The 27,209-nt window shown below is 45.9% G+C and overlaps 1 protein-coding gene across 3 annotated transcripts in view; it reads left to right on the top strand.

Annotated features, from left to right (window-relative positions):
* The window catches only part of TASOR2 (transcription activation suppressor family member 2), a 47,995-nt gene that overhangs the window by 1,825 nt on the left and 18,961 nt on the right, over positions 1-27,209 (top strand). For all 3 annotated transcript variants that reach the window (XM_036401567.2, XM_036401565.2, XM_054514867.1), the window contains exons 2-12: positions 9,959-10,098; positions 12,519-12,614; positions 14,458-14,530; positions 17,697-17,788; positions 18,651-18,743; positions 21,228-21,352; positions 21,994-22,013; positions 23,347-23,464; positions 24,846-24,946; positions 25,042-25,145; positions 26,678-26,750. In XM_036401567.2, the coding sequence (XP_036257460.2) occupies positions 9,959-10,098; positions 12,519-12,614; positions 14,458-14,530; positions 17,697-17,788; positions 18,651-18,743; positions 21,228-21,352; positions 21,994-22,013; positions 23,347-23,464; positions 24,846-24,946; positions 25,042-25,145; positions 26,678-26,750 (1,035 nt within the window). The remainder of the gene's footprint in view (positions 1-9,958; positions 10,099-12,518; positions 12,615-14,457; positions 14,531-17,696; positions 17,789-18,650; positions 18,744-21,227; positions 21,353-21,993; positions 22,014-23,346; positions 23,465-24,845; positions 24,947-25,041; positions 25,146-26,677; positions 26,751-27,209) is intronic.

Raw genomic sequence — 27,209 nt, 5'->3', positions numbered from 1 at the left:
GATTTTCTTCCCCAAAGTCACCAATTCCTTGTTCTTGCTTAGGATCCCTTTGAGACCAGAAGGTGAAATGTTGATTTTTTTGGGGGGGATAAATTCAGTTTTTTGCCCAATCTGGAATATTTTTTTGATGGTGAGACCCCACTGATTCTGAGGGAATCTTTGGATTTGAGTGCTTGGCACTTTGGTTGTTTCTATTGGGAATTTTCAGGGTGTGATTTCCCCAGCCAGAGGATCCATAGGGAATGTGGTTGGAGGGTTTGGTTTGATTTTTTCCCTTTTCCCAAAGGGAATTTCGATTGTTCCTGACACTGCTGCTCTCTCAGCTCTGTGAAAAATCACTGAACTGGCTGATTTTGCAAACAAAACATTGGGTTTTTTGTTGTCCAAGTGCCAAAATTCCTGTGCTGGTGACTTGGGAAGAGTCAGGGGTCACCAGAGTGAAGCCACAGCCCTGGGTGAGGTGACAAAATTGGAGTTTTGGGATGAAAACTCCTGATTTTATCAGTGAATGTGTGAAAGGTGCAAAAAGCACATTTTGAGTTTCCTGAGCAGCTGAAAGGAGCAGGAGGGAGGTTGTAAAATCCAAGATTTTGCTCTTGGAAGGATTTGAGCTGGAGGATTCCTACCCTGAGGAGTTTTGTCATCCCAGTGGGGCGGATGTGGCTTTGTCCAGCCGGGAATGGGGACCTGTCCTTTTCCAGGGGGAAAATTCCAACTTCTCATCCAACCCAAGGGAGGTTTGGTTTTTATTTCCCTTTAATTTTTCCATCTGCTGGTGCAGCAGGAGAGGCTCCATCATTTCTCCACCAGGCTGGATTTTTCCAGCTTTTTCCCTCCTGGATGAAACATTTCCTTTGGAATTCTTTTGTTGGAGCCAAACAAAAGAACAGAAGGAACAAAATTCCGGGTGGGAATTTGGAAACACCCGGATTTGCTGATGACACAAAGATGACACAAAAAGGGTTTTTTTTTAATGTTTGTTTTGTTTGTTTTGTTTTTAAAACATAATGCAGGAACATCACTTTCCCTTCCCATGAGGAAACTGCTGAAATTCCCTAAAATTCCCTGCCCATCCAATGGGGTTTGGGTTGTGCTGTGAGATCAAATCTGCAGCTCTCTGGAGGTTGCAGAGTGCCCTGAAAAGATGCCAGGAATTCCCTGCAGCACCAAAAACCCCATCCAAACAAATCCTGTCGGCCCCTTGGAAACATCTGCAGCCTCCACATCCTCCTTCCTTTTCCATGGAGAAATGTTCCCTAAAATCCAACCCAAACCCTCCCTGGCACAGCTGGAGGCCAAAAACGGGATCAGAAATGGGATCAGGGAATGCTGAGCTGCTCCAGAGCACGGAATTCCCAGCTGGAATCAGCCCTGGGTGATGGGGAAAAAATTGGGAAAAAAAAAAAAATTGGAAATCCCAATCCAGCCCCTGGGTTTGCTTAGGAACAACCACCCTGGCTCACCGAGTTAGAAACAGGCAATGAAATGATCCCAGCCCAAACCAGGATCAAATTCCCGAGTTTGGGGCCAAGGAGGATTAATTTAGGAATGTGGAGCTGCATCCTGGAAACTCCATTTCCTGAGGAAAAGGTGGGATTCCTGCATTTGTGGGTTGGTTTTTATTCCTGGGGCAAGGCCTGCAGGAATCACATCAGGCTGGTTTGTTCTGATCCCAAGCCATGCCATTCCCAACGCCTGCCTGGAAAACCATGGAAAATCCCACTGGTCCTGGGGTGAGGGTGGCTCTGCTCTCCCATGGCAGCTTCAGCCACCAGCACATGCAGGGTTAAAATAATTCCCTGTGTCCTGGGGAGGGCAGAAACTGGGAAAGTGGAATTCCAGAGTTGGAGAAACCCTCCGAGATCCAACCCAGTCATATTCCCAAGGTGGCTGCCAAGGCCACCACTGATGTCCCCAAGTGTCACTTCCAGCTTTTCAATCCCTCCAGTGCCCTTCCTGTGCTTTTTAGGGGGGAAATTTTCCCTGATATCCAATTTTTCCCGGAATTCCTGTTGTTCCCAGTCCTCTCAGCAAACAGCTCCCAGGAATGGCATCAGCTGGAGAAGGAAAATCCCTGGATCTCAGCTGGAGAAGGAAAAAAACCCCTCTGGATCAGCCAGGGAGAGACTCTGGGTTTTTCTGGGAGGTTCCCCACAGGGAAAGGAGGAAATTGGGATGGGAGGAGTTAAACTCCAAAAGAATTTGGGGAAAGATGATCTCAAGGAACCTCTGGAAGAACACAAACTGGTTTTTTTTTGGGATACTTGTGGCAGGATGAAAAGCTCCTGGATTTATCCCAAATTCTGGTGTAAATCCACAGTGGGATGTGGTGGTGCCAGAGTGATCCTGCTGGGGATTCCAAATATTCCAGCTCATTCCAGACTTGGGATCAAGGCAGGAAAATTGCTGGATTTTGAGGAAATTTTGAGGAAATTTTGAGGAAATTTTGAGGATTTGACAGCATCCAAATGGCTGCAGTGAATGCTACTCAAATTTTAAGGTTAAAAATGTAAAAAGAAAAGGAAATTCTGCATTTCCAAGGCCTGGAGCTTTCCTGCTGGGCTGGGAAGCTGCTGAGTGCTGAGGCCATCCAGAGATCCCAGAAAAAGGCAGGAACCAGAGGCAAATCCTGGATTTTGGAAGTCCATGGCCTCAGCTGAGCCAGGGGAGCTTTGGGTTGGATTTTAGGGAACATTTCCCCATGGAAAGGGGGTCAGGCACTGGAACTGCTCTGGCACAGGTGTGCAGTCCCCGTTCCTGCAGGGATTTCAGGCCCTGTGGATGTGGCACCTGGGGACATGGGTGACCCTGGCAGTGCTGGGAATGGTTGGATCCCATCCTCGGAATCTTTCCCAGCCCCAAGGATTCCCTGGCTCCAGCAATGCCATCCCAGGGCAGGGCTGGATAAACCATTCCCATCCCAACAATGGAGGGCTGGATAAACCATTCCCATCCCAACAATGGAGGGCTGGATAAACCATTCCCATCCCAACAATGCAGCGCTGGATAAACCATTCCCATCCCAACAATGGAGGGCTGGATAAACCATTCCCATCCCAACAATGCAGCGCTGGATAAACCATTCCCATCCCAACAATGCAGGGCTGGATAAACCATTCCCATCCCAACAATGGAGGGCTGGATAAACCATTCCCATCCCAGCAATGCCATCCCAGCAAGGCAGGGCTGGATAAACCATTCCCATCCCAGCAGGGCTGGATAAACCATTCCCATCCCAACAATGCAGGGCTGGATAAACCATTCCCATCCCAACAATGGAGGGCTGGATAAACCATTCCCATCCCAACAATGCCATCCCAGGGCAGGGCTGGATAAACCATTCCCATCCCAGCAATGCCATCCCAGAAAGGCAGGGCTGGATAAACCATTCCCATCCCATCAGGGCTGGATAAACCATTCCCATCCCAGCAGGGCTGGATAAACCATTCCCATGGGGTTGGTGTGGAAGGCTGAGCCAGGTCAGGGGTGCCCAGGGCTGATTCCAGCTGGGAATTCCGAGCTCTGGAGCAGCTCAGCATTCCCTGATCCCATTGTTGATCCCATTGTTGATCCCTCCAGCTGTGCCAGGGGAGCTCTGGGTTAGATTTTAGGGAACATTTCCCCATGGAAAGGGGGTCAGGCACTGGAGCTGCTCTGGCACAGGGCTGCAGTCCCCGTTCCTGCAGGGATTTCAGGCCCTGTGGATGTGGCACCTGGGGACATGGGTGACCCTGGCAGTGCTGGGAATGGTTGGATCCCATCCTAGGAATCTTTCCCAACCCCAAGGATTCCCTGGCTCTCCTGTCCAGGAGAAGGAGCAGGGAGCAGCAGATCAGCAGAATTCCAAGGAATCCGATGGATTGTGCACAGCAGGGGGGGCAGACCCAGCATTCCCTGGATTGGAGCTGCCTTTGGGAGCTGCAAGAGAGCCTGGCTGGATTCTGGGCTGGAAGGGCGGGAATTCCCCAGGGCCAGCTGGGAATTCCCAAGGGTTTCAGGGATCATCCATCCCCTCTGGATCTTCCAGCCCTGGGCCATCCCTGCTGTGTGATCCCATTCCTGGACTTTGCCCCGTGGATCCAGTGCCATTCCCAAGCTTCTCCTTCCCTCAGTGCCTTCCCAAGTTTCTCATTCCCAAGTTTCTCATTCCCAAGTTTCTCTCCATGGATCCAGCTCCATTCCCGAGTTTCTCTCCATGGATCCAGTTCCATTCCCAAGTTTCTCATTCCCAAGTTTCTCATTCCCAAGTTTCTCTCCATGGATCCAGTTCCATTTCTCTCCATGGATCCAGTGCCATTCCCAAGTTTCTTGTTCCCTGAGTTTTCAAGGGATCCGGTGCCATTCCCAGAGTTTGCCCCATGGATCCGGTGCTGTTCCCAAGTTTCTCAATTCCCAGAGTGCCAATCCCGAATTTCTCCTTCTTTCCTTCTCCTTCTTCCCAAGTTTTTCCTTCTTTCTCCTAAGTTTTCCCCATGGATCCAATGCTATTCCCAAGTTTCACCCCATGGATCTGGTGCCATTCCCAAGTTTCTCCTTCCTGGAGTTTTTCACCATGGATCCAGTGCCATTCCCAAGTTCCCCCCCATGGATCCAGTGCCATTCCCAAGTTTCTCCTTCCCAAGTTTCCCATTCCCAAGTTCCCCCCCATGGATCCAGTGCCATTCCCAAGTTCCACTCCATGCATGCAGTGCCATTCCCAAATTTCTCATTCCCAGGTTTCCCCCCATGGATCCAGTGCCATTCCCAAATTTCTCATTCCCAAGTTTCTCTCCATGGATCCAGCGCCATTCCCAAGTCTGTCATTCCCAAGTTTCTCATTCCTGAATTTCTCATTCTGAAGTTTCTATCCATGGATCCAGTGCCATTCCCAAATTTCTCATTCCCAAGTTTCTCATTCCCAAGTTCCACTCCAGGGATCCAGTGCTATTCCCAAGTCTGTCATTCCCAAGTTTCTCATTCCCAAGTTTCCCATTCCCAAGTGTCCCCAGTGGATCCGGTGCCATTCCCAAGTTTCCCTTTCCCAAGTTCCACTCCATGGATCCAGTGCCATTCCCAAGTTTCCCATTCCCAAGTTTCCCATTCCCAAGTTCCATTCCAGGGATCCAGCACCATTCCCAAGTTTCTCATTCCCAAGGTTCCCATTCCCAAGTTCCACTCCATGCATCCAGTGCCATTCCCAAGTTTCCCATTCCCAAATTTCTCCCCATGGATCCGGTGCCATTCTCAAGTTTCCCCCCACTGGAGCCAGTGCCGTTCCCAAGTTTCCCTTTCCCAAGTGTCCCCAGTGGATCCGGTGCCATTCCCAAGTTTCACTTTCCCAAGTTTCACTTTCCCAGGTTTCCCAGGTATCCCCAGTGTCCCCGGTGCCATTCCCAAGTTTCACTTTCCCAAGTTTCACTTTCCCAAGTTTCACTTTCCCAGGTGTCCCCAGTGTCCCCGGTGCCATTCCCAAGTTTCACTTTCCCAAGTTTCACTTTCCCAAGTTTCACTTTCCCAGGTGTCCCCAGTGTCCCCGGTGCCATTCCCAGGTGTCCCCAGTGTCCCCGGTGCCATTCCCAGGTTTCCCAGGTTTCCCAGGTTTCCCAAGTTTCCCATTCCCAAGTGTCCCCAGTGTTCCCGGTGCCATTCCCAAGTTTCCCATTCCCAGGTTTCCCAGGTTTCCCAGGTGTCCCCAAGTGTCCCCGGTGCCATTCCCAGGTGTCCCCAGTGTTCCCGGTGCCATTCCCAAGTTTCCCATTCCCAGGTTTCCCAGGTTTCCCCGGTGTTCCCGGTGCCATTCCCAGGTGTCCCCAGTGTCCCCGGTGCCATTCCCAAGTTTCCCAGGTTTCCCAGGTGTCCCCAAGTGTCCCCGGTGCCATTCCCAAGTTTCCCATTCCCAGGTTTCCCAGGTTTCCCCGGTGTCCCCAGTGCCATTCCCAGGTGTCCCCAGTGGTCCCGGTGCCATTCCCAAGTTTCCCAGGTTTCCCAGGTTTCCCTGGTGTCCCCAGTGTTCCCGGTGCCATTCCCAGGTTTGTCACTTTCACTTTCCCTTCTGCCCTGGCCACTTTCACTTTCACCCTCAGCTCCTGCCCTGGGACGTGCCGGGATTTGGGATTTTTATCCTGGGGTTTTTCCCTTTAGGATTGGGACACATCTCCCTAAATCCAGGGGGGAACTCAGGCCTGCAGCCCCTTGGGCTCCGCTTCCCCTCGTTAGTGAAGGAATTAATTGATCTTAAAATCGTTTTTCCCCCATTTCTGGAATTTCATTTTGAAGCTGCCTTTAGGAAAAAATACTGGAGCGATCACCTGCAGAATTCCCGGATTTTTCATCGTATTCCCAAGAGGTTTTTGTGGGGTTTTTTTTTTTCTTTATCCCTGAAAATATTTGATATTTTTACATAAAATGCTGTGGTGATCCAGCAAAAGGAAAAGAAAAAAAAAAGGACAGAGGTTGTATTGGATCCTTTGAGCCGAGCTGGGATTTAAAATTCCGTGAAATTTTACATTGAAAATGTAACATTTTAATTTTTATTTTTTTTAATTTTAAATTTACTGGATTCAGGAAACACATGGGGGAAAAATGCCAGGAAAAGGAGCAGAATGAGCATTTCCTCTCCTCCTTCAGGCCCAAACACTTCGTGCTGGAAAGAGCTGGAAAATCCCTTTATTCCCAGTTTGCTGCTCCTCTTCCCAATTCCAGAGAATCCAGAGGCAGCGCCTGAAGGCAGGGAGTGGAAAAAGGGAATTTAGAAAGGCACAAAAACCCCAAAAAAGGCTTAGAGCAGAAAAATCTCCTGCAAAGGCTCCCTCCAAACTTCCATCCCCGCCCGCTGGGTTCTGCTGGGATCACTCTGGGATTCCGGGATCACCCTGGGATTCCTGGGATCATTTTGGGATTCCTGGATCATTTTGGGATTCCTGGGTCACTCTGGGATTCCGGGATCACTTTGGGATTCCGGGATCACTTTGGGAATCTTGGATCACTCTGGGATTCCTGGGTCACTCTGGGATTCCTGGATCACTTTGGGATTCCTGGATTACTCTGGGATTCCTGGGTCACTCTGGGATTCCTGGGTCACTTTGGGATTCTTGGATCACTCTGGGATTCCTGGATCACTCTGGGATTCCTGGATCACTTTGGGATTCCTGGATTACTCTGGGATTCCTGGGTCACTCTGGGATTCCTGGATCACTCTGGGATTCCTGGATCACTTTGGGATTCCTGGGTCACTTTGGGATTCTTGGATCACTCTGGGATTCCTGGGTCACTTTGGGATTCCTGGGTCATTTTGGGATTCCTGGGTCACTCTGGGGTTCCTGGGTCACTCTGGGATTCCGGGATCACTCTGGGATTCTGGGATCACTCTGGGATTCCGGGATCACTCTGGGATTCCTGGGTCACTCTGGGATCACTCTGGGATTCCGGGATCACTCTGGGATTCCTGGGTCACTCTGGGATTCCGGGATCACTCTGGGATTCCTGGGTCACTCTGGGGTTCCGGGATCACTCTGGGATTCCGGGATCACTCTGGGATTCCGGGATCATTTTGGGATTCCTGGATCACTCTGGGATTCCTGGGTCACTTTGGGATTCCTGGGTCACTTTGGGATTCCGGGATCACTTTGGGATTCCTGGATCATTTTGGGATTCTTGGGTCACTTTGGGAATCTTGGATCATTTTGGGATTCCTGGGTCAATTTGGGATTCCTGGGTCAGTTTGGGATTCCTGGATCATTTTGGGATTCCTGGATCACTTTGGGATTCCTGGGTCACTCTGGGATCCCTCCACGTTTTTCCTGTATCTGGATTCTGGATTTTCTCCCTTTTCCCTAAATTAATCCTTTTTTTTTTTTTTGTTCCTCCTGGAATAATTGGAGAGGAGTAAAGATCGACACAAGGAATGATTCAATCTTCATGTTTTTAAATTGAAAAGACAAAAATTATTCCAACTTGCCCTCAAAAACTGGGATCAAATGCTGAGTTTGGGATTTGGAATCTCGGGAATGGCATTAAATTAGAAATTCATAAGTTAAATTAAATGAAATGACTGTATAAGTAATTAAAATAATTTATAGTTAGTTATAAACCATATTTTAATAAATTATGTATATAATTGTATATATTTTACAATTGTATATACTATTATTTATGTATTAATATATATCATTATTTATATAATGTAATAATATATAATAATATGTAAATTATATTATAAATTGTCTCAACATAACATAATATAATATAACATAATATAATATAATATAATATAATATATAATATTATATTATATTATATTATATTATATTATATTATATTATATTATATTATATTATATTATATATAATTATAAATAAATTTATATTTGTAATTATAATATAATTTAATAATTATATATTTTAAATATATATTTAAATGTAATGTATTTATATTTTAATATAAATGTATTATAAATATAAATTTCATTATATATAATACAACTATATAGAAGACATTTATTTAAAATTAATTAATTATGAATAATTCCCTTTATATATTTATTTATATATTTATATATTTATTATACAAACAATACTATGAATTAATTGTATATTTAGTTAATTTTAATTAATTAGTTTTACATAATACAATTTTTATACAATTAACTATATAAATAATTACTTTAATTGATTTTTAGTATTTTTAATTTATAATCCCTCATTGATTTATTCATTTAAAAATTAGGAATTTACAAATTATTTTGCTTCTGGCAACTGCAACAGATTTTTGATTGTTTTTTGGGATGAGCCAGGAGCTCAGATCCCTCTTTCCAAAGGCTGTTTTAATTCCCAAAATTTGGGATTGGGACAGCAGCCAGGCACCCCTTGCACCACCTAATCCTGAATCCCTGGCATTCCCACCTGGAATATTCCCCTTTTCCCATCCCAAATTCCCCCAGGGATCTGGCAATTCCCACCTGGAATATTCCCTGTTTTCTATCCTGAATCCCTACATTGATCTGGCAATTCCCATCAGGAATATTCCCATTTTCCCAGGATTTCCCCAGGTTCCCGAGGAGCAGGGCTGTTCCCTGCTGCAGCCATTCCCAGCAGGAATATTCCCTTTTTTCCCATCCCAAATTCCCCAGTGCTCTGGCAATTCCCATCAGGAATATTTCCCCTTTTCCTGAGGATTTCCCCTGGATCCCGAGGAGCTGATCTGGACATTCCCAACTGGAATTTTCCCATCCTGAATCCCCACATTGATCTGGCAATTCCCACCTGGAATATTCCCATTTTCCCAGGCTTTCCCGAGGAGCAGGGCTGTTCCCTGCTGCAGCCATGCAGCCATTCCCATCAGGAATATTCCCATTTTCCCAGGATTTCCTGAGGAGCAGGGCTGTTCCCTGCTGCAGCCATTCCCATCAGGAATATTCCCATTTTCCCAGGCTTTCCCGAGGAGCAGGGCTGTTCCCTGCTGCAGTAATTCAGCCATTCCCAGCAGGAATATTCCCATTTTCCCAGGCTTTCCCGAGGAGCAGGGCTGTTCCCTGCTGCAGCCATTCACAGCAGGAATATTCCCATTTTTCCCATTTTTCCAGGCTTTCCCGAGGAGCAGGGCTGTTCCCTGCTGCAGCCATTCCCAGCAGGAATATTCCCATTTTTCCCATTTTCCCAGGCTTTCCCGAGGAGCAGGGCTGTTCCCTGCTGCCGCCATCCAGCCATTCCCAGCAGGAATATTCCCATTTTCCCAGGCTTTCCCGAGGAGCAGGGCTGTTCCCTGCTGCAGCCATGCAGCCATTCCCAGCAGGAATATTCCCATTTTTCCCCATTTTCCAGGCTTTCCCGAGGAGCAGGGCTGTTCCCTGCTGCAGTAATTCAGCCATTCCCAGCAGGAATATTCCCATTTTCCCAGGCTTTCCCGAGGAGCAGGGCTGTTCCCTGCTGCAGCCATGCAGCCATTCCCAGCAGGAATATTCCCATTTTTCCCATTTTTCCAGGCTTTCCCGAGGAGCAGGGCTGTTCCCTGCTGCAGCGCGCCGTGGCCGTGCTCCGGAGCTCGTCCCTGCACTCCGGCTCCCAGCAGGGTTTCCAGTACAGCAGAGCCATCCTGGTGGAAAATGAGCTTTTCCTGAGCGAGGTAAGGCCGCAATCCCAGGGAAAATGGGATTTGCTGGGAATGCTGCTTTATTGCCAGCTCCGTTTCCTTTCCCTCTTGAAATTCCCAACTTTTTTTTACTTTTTTTTTTCCCCATCCTTGCACTTCCATCCCCATCAGGAATAAACAAACCCTGCAGCCAATGGTGCCCAAAATTCCTGGAGCCTTGGGAATTCCAAAATCCCCTGGGAATTGGGGAAACTCCCTTCCCTGGGCTGCTTTCTGTTGAGTGACCTCAGGGTGGATTTCTGGGATGTCTCTGTCTCCACCTTTCTCTTCCTTTTAACTTTATTTTTCCCAGCTGGCTGGACTTTTAAAAATCCCTCCATTCCCACTCTTGGAATCCCTCCATTCCCACTTTTAAAAATCCCTCCATTCCCACTTTTAAAGTCCTCACATTCCCACTGTTAGAATTCCCATATTCCCACTTGGAGAATCCCTTCATCCCCACATTCCCACTTTCAAATTTCCCCCATTCTCACTTTCTGAACCCCTTCATTCCCACTTTTCAAATCCCTTCATTCCCACTTTTGAATCCCTTCATTCCCATTTTCAAAATCCCTTCATTTCCACATTCCCACTTTTAAAATTCTTAATTCCCACTTTTCAAATCCCCACGTTCCCACTTTCAAATCCCTTCATTCCCACTTTCAAAATTCCCACATTCCCACTTTTTGAATCCCTTCATTCCCACTTCTAAAATCCCTACGTTCCCACTTTGCAAATTCCCTTCATTCCCACTTTCAAAATCCTCAAATTCCCAATCTTTGAATCCCTTCATTCCCATTTTCAAGTGCCCTTCATCCCCATATTCCCACTTTCAAAATCCCTTCATCCCCACTTTATAAATCCCTTCATTCCCACTTGTAAAGTCCCTTCATCCCTTCATTCCCACTTTTCAAATCTCCACATTCCCACTTCCCAAAATCCCCACATTCCCATTTTTCAAGTCCCTTCATCCCCACTTCTTAAATCCCTTCATCAAATTCCCACTTTTAGAATCTCCACATTCCCACTTTCAAAATCCCTACATTCCAAATTTCAAAATTCCCTCATTCCCACTTTTCAAATCCCTTCATCCCGTTCCCACTTTTCGAATCCCTTCATTCCCACTTCTAAAATCCCTTCATCCCCATTTTCAAAATCCCTTCATTCCCACATTCCCACTTTTAAAATCTCCACATTCCCAATTTCAAAAACCCCTCATTCCCACTTCTCAAATCTCCTCATTCCCACTTCTCAGATCCCTTTATCCCCATTTTCAAAATCCCTTTATCCTCACATTCCCACTTTTCAAAATCCCTTCATTCCCACTTTCAAATTCCCTTAATTCCCATTTTCCAAATCCCTTCCTTCCCAGTATTCAAATCCCCACATTCCCATTATCCAAATCCCCACATTCCCACATTCCAAATCCCCATTATCCAAATCCCCACATTCCCATTATCCCAATCCCCACATTCCCACATTCCAAATCCCCACATTCCCACATTCCAAATCCCCACATTCCAAATCCCCACATTCCAAATCCCCACATTCCCATTTCCAAATCCCCACATTCCCATTATCCAAATCCCCACATTCCCAATTCCAAATCCCCACATTCCAAATCCCCACATTCCCATTATCCCAATCCCCACATTCCCACATTCCAAATCCCCATTATCCAAATCCCCACATTCCAAATCCCCACATTCCCATTATCCAAATCCCCACATTCCAAATCCCCACATTCCCACATTCCAAATCCCCACATTCCAAATCCCCACATTCCCATTATCCAAATCCCCACATTCCCACATTCCAAATCCCCACATTCCCATTTCCAAATCCCCACATTCCCAATTCCAAATCCCCACATTCCAAATCCCCACATTCCCATTTTCAAATCCCCACATTCCCAATTCCAAATTCCCACATTCCCATTATCCCAATCCCCACATTCCAAATCCCCACCTTCCCATTATCCAAATCCCCACATTCCAAATCCCCACATTCCCAATCCCAAATCCCCACATTCCCACATTCCAAATCCCCACATCCCCAATCCCAAATCCCCACATTCCCATTTCCAAATCTCCACATTCCCATTTCCAAATCCCCACATTCCAAATCCCCACATTCCCACATTCCAAATCCCCACATTCCCATTATCCCAATCCCCACATTCCCATTATCCCAATCCCTCCATTCCCACTGCTGATTTTCCCTCACTTTTGTGTTCCATTTTCCTCTCACCTCACCTTTTTGGCATTTTAATGCTCAGGAATTCAACCTCATCCAGGTGCTCCTCCAGCTCCTTTTTCCCCCCTAATCCTGAAAAACCCAAAAAGTGGGAAGGGGATGATTCGTTTTCCCGGGATCAGCCTCCCCTGGGACCAACCCTGGGGTTCCTTTTGCAGCTCCGCGCCTTTGCCCGCGCCAAGGCGGCCGCCGGCTACAGCCAGGAGGAGCTGCGGGAAACCTTCGCCTTCCTGCTCTTCGACAAGGAGGAGGAGGTACCCGCCCTGTTCCCGGCATTCCCGCAATTCCGGGATCGCATCCCTGCTCTTTGTGTCCCGTCGCAGCCGGGACATCCGCTGGGGGCGCTTCCCGGGAATTCCTGCTGGGAAGGGCTCTGGGAGCAGCTCCTGGGGGGGTTGGGATGGCCCTGATGGGAGGAAAAGGAATTTCCCTTGGTGCCACTGGGATTATTCCTTGGGAATAGTTGGGATTCTTTGGGATTATTTGGGATTCTTTGTCGTTATTTCTTTGGGGCGTTTTTGGGATGGCCCTGATGGGAGGAAAAGGAATTTCCCTTGGTGCCACTGGGATTATTCCTTGGGAATAGTTGGGATTCTTTGGGATTATTTGGGATTATTTGCGATTCTTTGTCGTTATTTCTTTGGGGCATTTTTGGGATGGATCTTGGAGAAAAAGGAATTTCCCTTGGTGCACTGGGATTATTCCTTGGGAATAGTTGGGATTGTTTGGGATTCTTTGGAATTCTTATTGGAATTATTTGGGGTTCTTTGGGATTATTTGGAATTCTTATTGGAATTCTTATTGGAATTCTTTGGGATTATTTGGGGTTCTTCAGGAGTCTTTGACTCCTGGGGGGGTTTTAGGGATGGCTCTGATGGGAGGAAAAGGAATTTCCCTTGGTGCCACTGGGATTATTCCTTGGGAATATTTGGGATTCTGTGGGATTATTTGGAATTCTTATTGGAATTATTTGGGGTTCTTTGGGATTATTTGGAATTCTTATTGGAATTCTTATTGGAATTATTTGGGATTATTTGGTGTTCTTTGGGAGTCTTTGGCTCCTTGGGGGATTTAGGGATGGCTCTGATGGGAGAGAACAGAATTTTCCTTGGTGCACTGGGATTACTTGGGAATATTGGAATTGTTTGGGATTTATTGGAATTCTTATTGGAATTATTTGGGATTATTTGGGATTCTTTGGAAATATTTGGAATTATTTGGGATTTTTTGGAATTCTTATTGGAATTATTTGGGGTTCTTTGGGATTATTTGGAATTTTTATTGGAATTCTTATTGGAATTCTTTGGGATTATTTGGGGTTCTTTGGGAGCCTTTGACTCCTGGGGGGGTTTTAAGGATGGATCTGATGGGAGGAAAAGGAATTTCCCTTGGTGCACTGGGATTATTCCTTGGGAATAGTTGGGATTGTTTGGGATTATTTGGAATTCTTATTGGAATTATTTGGGGTTCTTTGGGATTATTTGGAATTCTTATTGGAATTCTTCTTGGAATTATTTGGGGTTCTTTGGGAGTCTTTGGCTCTGATGGGAGAAAAAGGAATTTCCCTTGGTGCCACTGGGATTCTTCCTTGGGAATATTTGGGATTCTGTGGGATTATTTGGAATTCTTATTGGAATTATTTGGGATTATTTGGGGTTCTTAGGGAGTCTTTGACTCCTTGGGGGATTTAGGGATGGCTCTGATGGGAGAGAAGAGAATTTTCCTTGGTGCACTGGGATTCTTTGGGAATATTTGAATTGTTTGGATTATTTGGAATTCTTCTTGGAATTCCTATTGGAATTATTTGGGATTATTTGGGAGTCTTTGTCTCCTGGAGGGTTTTAGGGATGGATTTGATTGGAGAAAAAGGAAATTTTCCTTGGTGCCAGTGAAATGATTCATAATTATTTGGAATTACTTGGAATTCCTCATTTCCTAGGAACATTTCTGATTTCCCGGGAATGTTCCTGATTTCCTGGCAATATTCCCACCCTTTCTCACCCAGTAACCGATTTCTTGGGAATGTTTCTCATTTCCTGGATGTAATCCTGGCGGGAGGGTGGGGCAGGAGGGTTCCCTGTTGGCTGTTCCCTGCAGGCGCAGCGCGTGTGCCAGAGCGGGCTCCGCGTCAACAGCAGCAGCAGCGGCGCCCTGGGGGACCCTGCCCAAGGTAACGCCAGGTGGGAGGGGGTCCCCCCCTGGCAGTGGAACTCCTGCAGAAATTCCTTCCTAATTCCTTCCAATTCCCACCCTGGGAGTGGAACTCCTGCAGAAAATTCCTAATTCCTTCAAATTCCCACCCTGGGAGTGGAACTCCTGAAATTCCTTCCTAATTCCCACCCTGGGAATGGAACTCCTGCAAAAAATTCCTTCCAAATTCCTTCCTAATTCCCACCCTGGGAGTGGAACTCCTGCAGAAAATTCCTAATTCCTTCCAATTCCCACCCTGGGAGTGGAACTCCTGCAGAAAATTCCTAATTCCTTCAAATTCCCACCCTGGGAGTGGAACTCCTGAAATTCCTTCCAAATTCCCACCCTGGGAGTGGAACTCCTGCAGAAAATTCCTAATTCCTTCCTAATTCCTTCCTAATTCCCACCCTGGGAGTGGAACTCCTGCAGAAAATTCCTAATTCCTTCCTAATTCCTTCCTAATTCCTTCCTAATTCCCACCCTGGGAGTGAAACTCCTGAAATTCCTTCCTAATTCCTTCAAATTCCCACCCTGGGAGTGAAACTCCTGCAGAAATCCTTCCAAATTCCTTCCTAATTCCAGGAATGGAACTCCTGAAAATTCCCACCCTGGGAATGGAACTCCTGCAAATCCTTCCAAATTCCTTCCTAATTCCCACCCTGGGAATGGAACTCCTGAAATTCCTTCCTAATTCCCACCCTGGGAGTGAAACTCCTGAAATTCCTTCCTAATTCCTTCCTAATTCCCACCCTGGGAGTGGAACTCCTGCAGAAAATTCCCACCCTGGGAATGGAACTCCTGCAAATTCCTTCCTAATTCCCACCCTGAGAATGAAACTCCTGCAAATTCCTTCCAAATTTCTTTCAAATTCCTTCCTAATTCCCACTCTGGGAATGAAATTCCTTCCAAATTCCCATTCTGGGAATAAAAACTCCTCCAAATTCATTCCAAATTCCTGCCAAATTCCCATTTTGAGAATAAAACTCCTTCAAATTCCTTCCATATTGCTTCCCAATTGCCATTTTGGGAATGAAACTCCTTCCAATTCTTTCCAAATTCCCACTCTGGGAATGAAATTCCTTCTAAATTCCCATTCTGGGAATAAAAACTCCTTCAAATTCCTTCCTAATTCCCACTCTGAGAATGAAATTCCTTCTAAATTCCCATTCTGGGAATGAAAGTCCTTCAAATTTCCACTCTGAGAGCAAAACTCCCTCAAATTCCTTCCAAATTCCCATGCTGGGAATAAAAACTCCTTCAAATTCCTTCCAAATTCCCACTCTGGGAATGAAATTCCTTCAGAAATTCCTTCCAAATTCCCACTCTGGGAATGAACTCATTCAAAACTCCCATTTTGGGAATAAACTCCTTCCAAAACCCCGGCAAAGGTCAAAATTCCTGAGTTTTGCTGCAAAAATCTCTGGAAAATTCCCATTTTTCTGCTCTTTCAGCCAGGTGAGGATGGGATTTTTCCCAGGGAATGGCAGCATTCTTTCAGCTCTTCATTTTCTGGGAATATTTACAGCTTTTGTCACCCAAGAATTGATTTTCTGGGAATATTTCTCATTTTTTGGGGAAAATTTCTCATTTTTGTGGGAATATTAACACCCTTTATCACACACAAAAACTCATTGCCTGGAAATATTTCAAATTTTCTGGGAATGTTTCTCATTTTCTGAGATTATTTCTCATGTTTTTGGAGTATTTTTAATTGTCTGGGAATATTTCTCATTTTCTTGGAATATTTCTTATTTTTCTTGGAATATTCCCTATTTTTCTTGGAATAGTTCTCATTTTCTTGGAATATTTCTCATTTTTCTGGGAACATTTCTCATTTTCTGGGAATATTTCCCATTTTCTTGGAATTTTTCCCATTTTCTGGGAATAATTCTAATTTTCTTGGAATTTTTCTCATTTTCTGGGAGTATTTCTCATTTTTCTGGGAACATTTCTCATTTTCTTGGAATATTTTTCCCATTTTCTTGGAATTTTTCCCATTTTCTGGGAATAATTCTAATTTTCTTGGAATAGTTCTCATTTTCTGGGAGTATTTCTCATTTTTCTGGGAACATTTCTCATTTTCTTGGAATATTTCTCAGATTTCTGGGAACATTTCTCATTTTCTGGGAATATTTCCCATTTTCTTGGAATTTTTCCCATTTTCTGGGAATAATTCTAATTTTCTTGGAATAGTTCTCATTTTCTGGGAGTATTTCTCATTTTTCTGGGAACATTTCTCATTTTCTTGGAATATTTTTCCCATTTTCTTGGAATTTTTCCCATTTTCTGGGAATAATTCTAATTTTCTTGGAATAGTTCTCATTTTCTGGGAGTATTTCTCATTTTTCTGGGAACATTTCTCATTTTCTTGGAATATTTCTCAGATTTCTGGGAATATTTATCATTTTCTTGGAATATTTTTCCCATTTTCTTGGAATTTTTCCCATTTTCTGGGACTAATTCTCATTTTCTTGGAAAAGGTCTCATTTTCTGGGAGTATTTCTCATTTTTCTGGGAATAATTCTCATTTTCTTGGAATATTTCCCATTTTCTGCGACTATTTCCCATTTTCTGGGAATATTTCCCATTTTCTTTGAATTTTTCCCATTTTCTGGGAATATTTCTCAGATTTCTGGGAATATTCACAACCTTTGTTACCCAAGAACTGATTTTCTTGGAATATTTCCAATTTTCTGGGAATATTTCCCATTTTCTTGGAATTTTTCCATTTTCTGGGAATAACTCTAACTTTCTTGGAATAGTTCTCATTTTCTGGGAGTATTTCTCATTTTTCTGGGGATATTTCTCATTTTCTGGGAATATTCACAACCTTTGTTACCCAAGAACTGATTTTCATGGAATATTTCCCATTTTCTGGGAATGTTTCCCATTTTCTTGGAATTTTTTCCCATTTTCTGGGAATAATTCTAATATTCTTGGAATAGCTCTTATTTTTCTGGGACTATGTCTCATTTTCTTGGAATATTTTCTCATTTTCTGGGAATATTTCTCATTTTCTTGGAACGAAGATCCAAAAAGAAGAAATTGGAAGAGCCAGAATTCCACCTTTTTCTGGCTCTTTACAGGATTTTTTTGGGAATATCTTTCCCTGCTGACAAATAATTCCTTTTTTTGTTGTTTTCCAGGGGTTTATATTTCCAAATATTCCGACTGCCTCCATGCCAGCCCTTGGCACCACGGAAAATCAGCGTTTATTGTCATCTGTAAACTCATCAAGGTAAAACCCAAATCTTTTATTGCCTGCAAATCAAACTCCAGAATCCAATTTTTCCTTGGAAATTTGGGAATTTTAAAGCTTTTTTTTTCCCTTCCTTAACTCTGGAGCTGACTCCAACCCCAAACTCTTCCCAAACTGAAAATTTCTCTTTTTATTTATCTTTTTCTCTTTTTTTTTTGTTTTATGCTGCCCATAATTCTGGTGGGATGGAAAATCAAACTCCAATTTTTCCTTGTAATTTCAGGAATTTGGGGAAATTTGAGCATTTTTTTCCCCTTCCTGCTGTCTGGAGCTGATTCCAAACCCAAAGTCTGACATTGAAAATTTCTCTTTGAAATTTTTTGAAATTTGGAAACTTTGAGATTTTGCTGCGCATCGTTTTGATGGGATGGAAAATCAAACTCCAGGCTCCAATTTTTCCTCGGATTTTTAGGAATTTTGGGAACTTTGAGGTTTTTTATTTCCCCTTCTGCTCTTTGGAGCTGATTCCAAACCCAAACTCCTGAGACTGGAAATTTCTCTTTGGAGGAGATTTTGCTCCGCACGGTTCTGGTGGGATGGAAACCCAAACTCCAGTTTTTCCTTGGATTCTCAGGAATTTTGGGAGGTTTCATTTGGTTTTTCCCCATTCCTCCTGTCTGGAGCTGATTCCAAACCCCACTCCTGATCCTGACTCCAGCTCTTCCCACCCCAAACCCACCAGAATTTTTGGAACACCACAACCGTGCTGCCCTCACCCCGCTCTTCCAGCATGGGGGATAAAAACCACCTTCTTGGGAATATTTCCATCTTTGGATGGATTTTTGGGAAGGATTCCATGGATTCCACGGGTTTCCATGCTTGGGATGTGTTTTTGGTGCAGGGCAAGGTCAGAGCCATCCCTGAGAGCTCCCCCAGCAGCTCCACCTGCCCCTCGCCCGGCTACGACTGCCACGTGTCCAGCGGGAGCAGCCAGGTACGCCAGCATTGCCCCTTTTCCCATGGATTGCCCTTTTCCCACTCCCACATTCCAGGCATTTCCCTTTTCCCAGTCCCACATCCCATGGATTGCCCTTTTCCCCATGGATTTCCCTTTTCCCACTCCCACATTCCAGGGATTGCCCTTTCTCCCAGTCCCCCATTCCATGGATTTCCCTTTTCCCAGTTTTACATTCCATGGATTTCCCCTTTTCCCATGGATTTCCCTTTTTCCAGTCCCACATTCCAGGGATTGCCCTTTCTCCCACTCCCACATTCCATGGATTTCCCTTTTCCCAGTCCCACATTCCATGGATTTCCCTTTCTCCCATTCCCCCATTCCATGGATTGCCCTTTCTCCCAGTCCCAGATTCCATGGATTGCCCTTTTCCCACTCCCACATTCCATGGAATGCCCTTTTCCCACTCCCACATTCCATGGATTTCCCTTTCTCCCATTCCCCCATTCCATGGATTGCCCTTTCTCCCAGTCCCAGATTCCATGATTTCCCTGTTTTTCCCATTCCATGGATTTCCCTTTCTCCCAGTCCCACATTCCATGGATTTCCCTTTTCCGAGTCTCACATTCCATGGATTGCCCTTTTCCCCATGGATTTCCCTTTTCCCACTCCCACATTCCATGGGTTGCCCTTTCTCCCAGTCCCACATTCCATGATTTCCCTGGTTTTTCCCATTCCACGAATTTCCATTTTCCCAGTCCCCCATTCAATGGACTTTCTCCCATGGATTTCCCAGTCCCCCATTCCATGATTTCCCTGTTTTCCCATTCCCATTCCATGATTCCCTGTTTTTCCCTCATTCCATGATTCCCTGTTCTTTCCCAGTTTCCCATGGATTATTTCTCTGTGTTTCCCATGGATTATTCCCTGTTTTCCCATGGATGAATTCCCTGTGTTTCCCATGAATGAATTCCCAGTAGCCCATGGATGACTCCCATTCCCCATGGATGTTTTCCCAGTATCCCATGGATTATTCCCAGTATCCCATGGGTTATCCCCATTCCCCATGAATGATTCCCATTCCTCATGGGTTATCCCCATATCCCGTGGCCGTTTCCCTGTCTCTCCCCAGTACTACGTGTACGAGGTGAGCGGGGTGAATCCCCAGTATCCCATGGGTTATCCCATATCCCATGGGTTATATCCCCATATCCCATGGGTTATCCCCATATCCCATGGATTATTCCCAGTATGCCATGGGTTATCCCCATATCCCATGGGTTATCCCCAGTATCCCATGGGTTATCCCCGTATCCCATGGATTATTCCCAGTATCTCATGGGTTATATCCCCATATCCCATGGCCGTTTCCCTGTCTCTCCCCAGTACTACGTGTACGAGGTGAGTGGGGTGAATTCCCATTCCCCATGGATTATCCCAGTATCCCATGGATTATCCCCAGTATCCCATGAATTATCCCCAGTATCCCATGGGTTATCCCCATATCCCATGGCCGTTTCCCTGTCTCTCCCCAGTACTACGTGTACGAGGTGAGCGGGGTGAATCCCCAGTATCCCATGGGTTATATCCCCGTATCCCATGGGTTATCCCCAGTATCCCATGGGTTATCCCCGTATCCCATGGCTGTTTCCCACTATCCCATGGGTTATCCCCAGTATCCCATGGGTTATCCCATATCCCATGGGTTATCCCCATATCCCATGGCTGTTTCCCTGTCTCTCCCCAGTACTACGTGTACGAGATGAACGGGGTGAATCCCCAGTATCCCATGGGTTATCCCCAGTATCTCATGGATTATATCCCCATATCCCATGGCTGTTTCCCTGTCTCTCCCCAGTACTATGTGTACGAGGTGAGCGGGGTGAATTCCCAGTATCCCATGGGTTATCCCCAGTATCCCATGGCTGTTTCCCACTATCCCATGGTTTATATCCCCATATCCCATGGGTTATCCCCATATCCCATGGGTTATCCCCAGTATCCCATGGATTATCCCCAGTATCCCATGGCTGTTTCCCTGTCTCTCCCCAGTACTATGTGTACGAGGTGACTGGGGTGAATTCCCAGTATCCCATGGCTGTTTCCCAGCATCCCATGGATTATCCCCATATCCCATGGGTTATCCCCATATCCCATGGCCATTTCCCTGTCTCTCCCCAGTACTACGTGTACGAGGTGAGTGGGGTGAATTCCCAGTATCCCATGGGTTATCCCCATTTCCCATGGGTTATCCCCATATCCCATGGGTTATCCCCAGTATCCCATGGATTATCCCCAGTATCCCATGGCTGTTTCCCAGTATCCCATGGGTTATCCCCATATCCCATGGGTTATCCCCAGTATCCCATGGCCGTTTCCCTGTCTCTCCCCAGTACTACGTGTACGAGGTGAGTGGGGTGAATTCCCAGTATCCCATGGGTTATCCCCAGCATCCCATGGGTTATCCCCATATCCCATGGGTTATCCCCAGTATCCCATGGCGGTTTCCCTGTCTCTCCCCAGTACTACGTGTACGAGGTGAGCGGGGCGGGGGCGGCCGAGCGGCCCCGCCAGGTGTGTCCCTACGTGCTGCTGTGCTGCCAGTACCGCCCGCCCCGGGAGATGCCCGCGCCGGCCCCGCCGCGCCCGTAAGGAGCCCCCGCTGCCTCCCCCTTCCCAGCCCTGCAATTCCTTTGGTTCCTTTTACCCTCTCGGAGCATTTCCCTTTCCTTCCTTTTCCCATCTCTATTGTACCTACCTTATCCCTTTCCCATCTCTAAATATTCTTTTTTTTTCCTTTTCCCCATCTAACATTCCTTTTTATCCTTTTCCCATATCTAATATTCCCTTTTATCCTTTTCCCATTTCTAAATATTCCCTTTTATTTCTTTTCCCATCTCTAACATTCCTTTTCGTTCCTTTTCCCATCTCTAAAATTCCTCTTGTTCCTTTTATCTCACATACCTAAATGCTCTTTTTCTTTCCTTCTTTCCCATATCTAAATATTCCTTTTCTCCCCTCTTTTCCCATCTCTAAAATTCATTTTATTCCCTCTTTTCCCACTTCTGAATATTCCTTTTATTCCTTTTCCTATCCCTAATATTCCTTTTTATTCTTTTCCCATCTCTAAAATTCCCTTTTCTGCTTTTCCCATCTCTAATCCTCCTTTTATTTCCTCTTTTCCCATCTCTAAAATTCCCTTTTTTTCCTTTTCCCATCTCTAAAATTCCCTTTTTACCTTTTCCCATCTCTGAATATTTTATTTTTTTTTATTGATTTCTCTCTCCAGAGTGGAGCAGAACCACCAAGGTAAGAGCTGCTGTGCTTTGGGGTTTTTGGGATTTTGGTTGTGGGTTTTAGGTGTGGGGTTTTGGGTTGTGGTTTTTGGGGTTGTGTTTTTTTGGGTTTGGGGTTTTGGGGGTTATGGTGGTGGTTTTTTGGGTTGGGTTTGTGGTTTGTGGATTTGGGGGTTTTGGGATTGTGGTTTTTGGGTTTGGCAGTTTTGGATTTGGGGGTTTGGGGTTGAAGTTTGGGGTTTTTGGGTTTGGGGTTTTTTGGGTTTGAGGCTGTGGTTATTGGGTTTTTGGGGTCGTGATTGTGGTTTTTGGGGTTGGGGTTTTTGGGGTTGTGGTTGTGGGTTTTGAGTTTGGGCTTTGGCTTTGGTTTGTGCCTTTTGGCTTTGGAGTTGTGGTTTTTCGGGTGGTGTTGGGGATTTTTGGGGTTTGGCATTTTTGCGTTTGAGCTTGTGGGGTTTGGGTTTTGGATGTGGGTTTGGGGTTTGGGTGTGGGTTTGGGTTTTGGATGTGGGTTTTGGATGTGGGTTTGGGTGTGGGTGTGGGTTTGGGTGTGGGTTTGGGTGTGGATTTGGGTGTGTGTTTTGGGTGTGTGTTTTGGGTTTGGGTGTGGGTTTGGGTGTGTGTTTTGGGTGTGTGTTTTGGGTTTTGGGTTTGTGTTTTGGGTTTTGGTTTGGGTGTGGGTTTTGGGTTTGGGTGTGTGTTTGGGTGTGTGTTTGGGTGTGTGTTTTGGGTTTTGGGTTTGGGTTTGGGTTTGGGTGTGGGTTTTGGGTTTGGGTGTGTGTTTGGGTGTGTGTTTTGGGTTTTGGGTTTGTGTTTTGGGTTTGGGTTTGGGTTTGGGTGTGTGTTTGGATGTGGGTTTTGGGTGTGGGTTTTGGGTTTTGGGTTTGTGTTTGGGTTTGGGTGTGGGTTTTGGGTTTGGGTGTGTGTTTGGGTGTGTGTTTGGGTGTGTGGTTTGGGTTTTGGGTTTGTGTTTTGGGTTTGGGTGTGGGTTTGGGTGTGTGTTTTGGGTTTTGGGTTTGGGTTTGGGTTTGGGTGTGGGTTTTGGGTGTGTTTTGGGTTTGTGGTTTGGGTTTGGGTGTGTGTTTGGGTGTGTGTTTGGGTTTGTGTTTTGGGTTTGGATGTGGGTTTGGGTGTGGGTGTGTGTTTGGGTGTGGGTTTGGGTTTGTGTTTTGGGTTTGGGTTTGGGTTTGGGTTTGGGTGTGTGTTTTGGGTTTGGGTTTGTGTTTTGTGTTTGGGTGTGTGTTTGGGTGTGTGTTTTGGGTTTTGGGTTTGGGTTTTGGGTGTGTGTTTGGGTGTGTTTTGTGTTTGCCCATGCCCCGTTCTCTCCGTGTCCCGTTCCTGTTCAGAGCCGCGCTCGCTGTCGGCGCCGTGCCCGTGGCGGGGCCAGCTCTGCATCGGGGGGCAGCGCCTGTGCACCATCGGCCTGAGGAGCCAGCACAGCGCGGGCAGCGTGCCCGCCCAGCTGTGAGTGCAGCTTAACACCCTGAGCCGGGCTTAACATGGCATGGGCAGCGTGCCTGCACAGCTGTGAGTGCAGCTTAACACCCTGAGCCGGGCTTAACACCCTGAGCCGGGCTTAACATGGCATGGGCAGCGTGCCCGCCCAGCTGTGAGTGCAGCTTAACACCCTGAGCCGGGCTTAACATGGCATGGGCAGCGTGCCCGCCCAGCTGTGAGTGCAGCTTAACACCCTGAGCCGGGCTTAACATGGCATGGGCAGCGTGCCCGCCCAGCTGTGAGTGCAGCTTAACACCCTGAGCCGGGCTTAGCGCCCTGAGCCGGGCTTAACATGGCATGGGCAGCGTGCCCGCCCAGCTATGAGTGCAGCTTAACACCCTGAGCTGGGCTTAGCGCCCTGAGCCGGGCTTAACATGGCATGGGCAGCGTGCCCGCCCAGCTGTGAGTGCCACACTGCACCCTGAGCTGGGCTTAGCACCCTGAGCCGGGCTTAACATGGCATGGGCAGCGTGCCCGCCCAGCTGTGAGTGCTGCTTAACACCCTGAGCTGGGCTTAACATGGCATGGGCAGCGTGCCCGCCCAGCTGTGAGTGCAGCTTAACACCCTGAGCTGGGCTTAGCGCCCTGAGCTGGGCTTAACATGGCATGGGCAGCGTGCCCGCCCAGCTGTGAGTGCAGCTTAACACCCTGAGCCGGGCTTAACATGGCATGGGCAGCGTGCCCGCCCAGCTGTGAGTGCAGCTCAGCACCCTGAGCTGGGCTTATCACACTAAATCTGGGGTCACACAAACTGAACTTGATTCCTTAACCCAAATCTGGTTCCTCAAACTGAACTTGGATTCTCAAACTCTAAACCTGGTTTCTCAAACTAAACCTGGTTTCTTAACCCAAGCCTGGTTTCCTAACCCAAACCTGGTTTCACGACCCAAGCCTGGTTTCCTAACCCAAACCTGGTTTCATAACCCAAGCCTGGTTTCCTAACCCAAACCTGGTTTCCTAACCCAAACCTGGTTTCACGACCCAAGCCTGGTTTCTTAACCCAAGCCTGGTTTCCCAAGCCAGGCCTGGTTTCCCAGCCAAGCCCATTTGTGTCCCTCATGCCTGGTCCCGGTGCTGCTGGAGGGCTGGCGCACTCAGGGATGTGGGGTTGGCTCCCAGCTGCCTGAGGAGACAGAAATGCCTCAGAATAATTCAGTTCTGACTCCTCAGACTAAATCAGTGAGATTTAGTGGCTTAAACCTGGCTTTAACCCTGCCAGGATCTGGGGTGGGAGCATCTCCAGGCTTTGCACACAGATCCTGAGCCAGCTCTCCTCCAGAGCTGTGTTTGGCTCCCCAGAGCTCCCAGCTCTCCCTGATCCTGGAATTCCTGGGCTTTGTCCCCTCAGGCCTCCCAGCCTGGACATCCACCACGTCATGGGGTTGGCTGACTTGAAGAGAAAACTGCCGGAAGCTGCGTTTGGGCAAGGGAATTACACAAGGAATGAAGGTGGCTGTGGAATGCCCAGTTCCCAGTGCTCCCAGGAATCGCCTCCATCCCGCTGCAAAATCTCATCCCAACCCCAAACCCTCCCTTGTCCCCAGTCTGCTTCCAGGGGGTTCACTCCAGCCTCTACGAGGTGGAAATATCCAACAAGGATCACTCCAGAATGGATCTGCTGCTGGGAAAGCTGAGGGAGAAGGACTTGGTGAGTGCTTTTCTGGCAGGAGAAGTGGCCTTTAAACGGCATTTTTGGTGTCATTTGCCACAACCAGTGCAGAATGGAATGAATTCCCCTGCTTTAAATGGCATTGTCCTTCTTTGTTGCTCTCAAAGGTTTCTTTTTTTTTTTGTGGTTTATCACCTGGGAATTATTTCTGAAGGTTTTTCTTTGGGATATTTTATTTTTATATTCTGTTTTTTCCAGCACACTTAATTCCATTTTATTCTATTTTATTCCCTTTTATTCCATTTTATTCCATTTAATTCCATTTTGTTCCACTTTATTCCCTTTTATTCCCTTTTATTCCCTTTTATTCCCTTTTATTCCATTTTATTCCATTTTATTCCCTTTTATTCCATTTTATTCCCTTTTATTCCCTTTTATTCATTTTATTCCACTTTATTCGACTTTATTCCCATTTATTCCCTTTTATTCATTTTATTCCATTTTATTCCCTTTTATTCCATTTTATTCCATTTAATTCCATTTTGTTCCACTTTATTCCCTTTTATTCCCTTTTATTCCAGTTTATTCCCTTTTATTCCATTTTATTTCCCTTTATTCCCTTTTATTCCCTTTTATTCCACTTTATTCCATTTATTCCCTTTTATTCCATTTTATTCCATTTTATTCCCTTTTATTCCATTTTATTCCCTTTTATTCCATTTTATTCCCTTTTATTCCCTTTTATTCATTTTATTCCACTTTATTCCACATTATTCCCATTTATTCCCTTTTATTCCATTTTATTCCCATTTTATTCCACTTTATTCCACTTTATTCCCTTTTATTCCCTTTATTCCACTTTATTCCCTTTTATTCCCTTTTATTCCACTTTATTCCATTTATTCCCTTTTATACCATTTTATTCCCTTTTATTCCATTTTATTCCATTTTATTCCACTTTATTCCATTTTATTCCACTTTGTTCCATTTTATTCCCATTTAATTCCACTTTATTCCATTTTATTCCACTTTATTCCATTTTCTTCCATTTTATTCCACTTTTATCCATTTTTTTCCATTTTATCCATTTTATTTTTATTTTTATATATATAATGGGGTTTATATATATTTATAACCATTAAAAATTAAAATAATAATATTAATTTATTTTTATTTTTATATATATAATGGGGCCTATATATATTTATAACCATTTAAAATGATAATAATAATAATAATAATAATAATAATAATAATAATAATAATAATAATAATAATAATAATAATAATAATAATAATAATAATAATAATTTTTATAATGGGTTTTATATGTACTTATGTTGTGTTTTCCCAAGCTGCTGGAATTTTGTGTTCCCCAGGATTCAGGGACAAACCTTCCCCTCTGGGCTGCAGTTCCTGGCAGGGATGGATGATCAATCCTCATTAATTCCAGCTTGATGGGGAGATTTCCTTATTTTAGGGGATTTTAGGCCTGGCCAAGGAAGGTTCTGGTCCCAGCGGGCCCAGGAGGCCGGGGAGGAGCAGAGTTTGATTTTCTGTCTTTGTTGCAGGCAATCATCAAATTCCTGCAGGACCAGGGCGTCCTCATCCTGCTCACGTCCTCAGCCCTGGCACGCCAGGAGGGTGAGGCCAGCGCGGCCGGGGCTGCATCCCTGGGGGGTTTAGGAGCCTAAACTGGGGCCTGGCTGCATCGCTGGGGGGTTTGGGAGCCTAAACTGGGCCTGGGCTGCATCCCTGGGGGGTTTGGGAGCCTAAACTGGGGCTGGGCCTCATTCCTGAGGGGTTTGGGAGCCTAAACTGGGCCTGGGCTGCATCGCTGGGGGGTTTAGGAGCCTAAACTGGGCCTGGGCTGCATCCCTGGGGCTTTGGGAGCCTAAACTGGGCCTGGGCTGCATCCCTGGGGGTTTAGGAGCCTAAACTGGGGCTGGGCTGCATTGCTGGGGGGTTTGGGAGCCTAAACTGGGGCTGGGCTGCATCCCTGGGGGGTTTAGGAGCCTAAACTGGGCCTGGGCTGCATCCCTGGGGGGTTTAGGAGCCTAAACTGGGGCTGGGCCTCATTCCTGAGGGCTTTGGGAGCCTAAA

This window comes from Molothrus ater, chromosome 5 (genome assembly GCF_012460135.2).
Source record: "Molothrus ater isolate BHLD 08-10-18 breed brown headed cowbird chromosome 5, BPBGC_Mater_1.1, whole genome shotgun sequence".
NCBI classification, from domain to species: Eukaryota; Metazoa; Chordata; class Aves; order Passeriformes; family Icteridae; genus Molothrus; species Molothrus ater.
The sequence above is the reverse complement of the archived record's forward strand: the minus strand, read 5'-3'. Positions and strand labels throughout refer to the sequence as shown.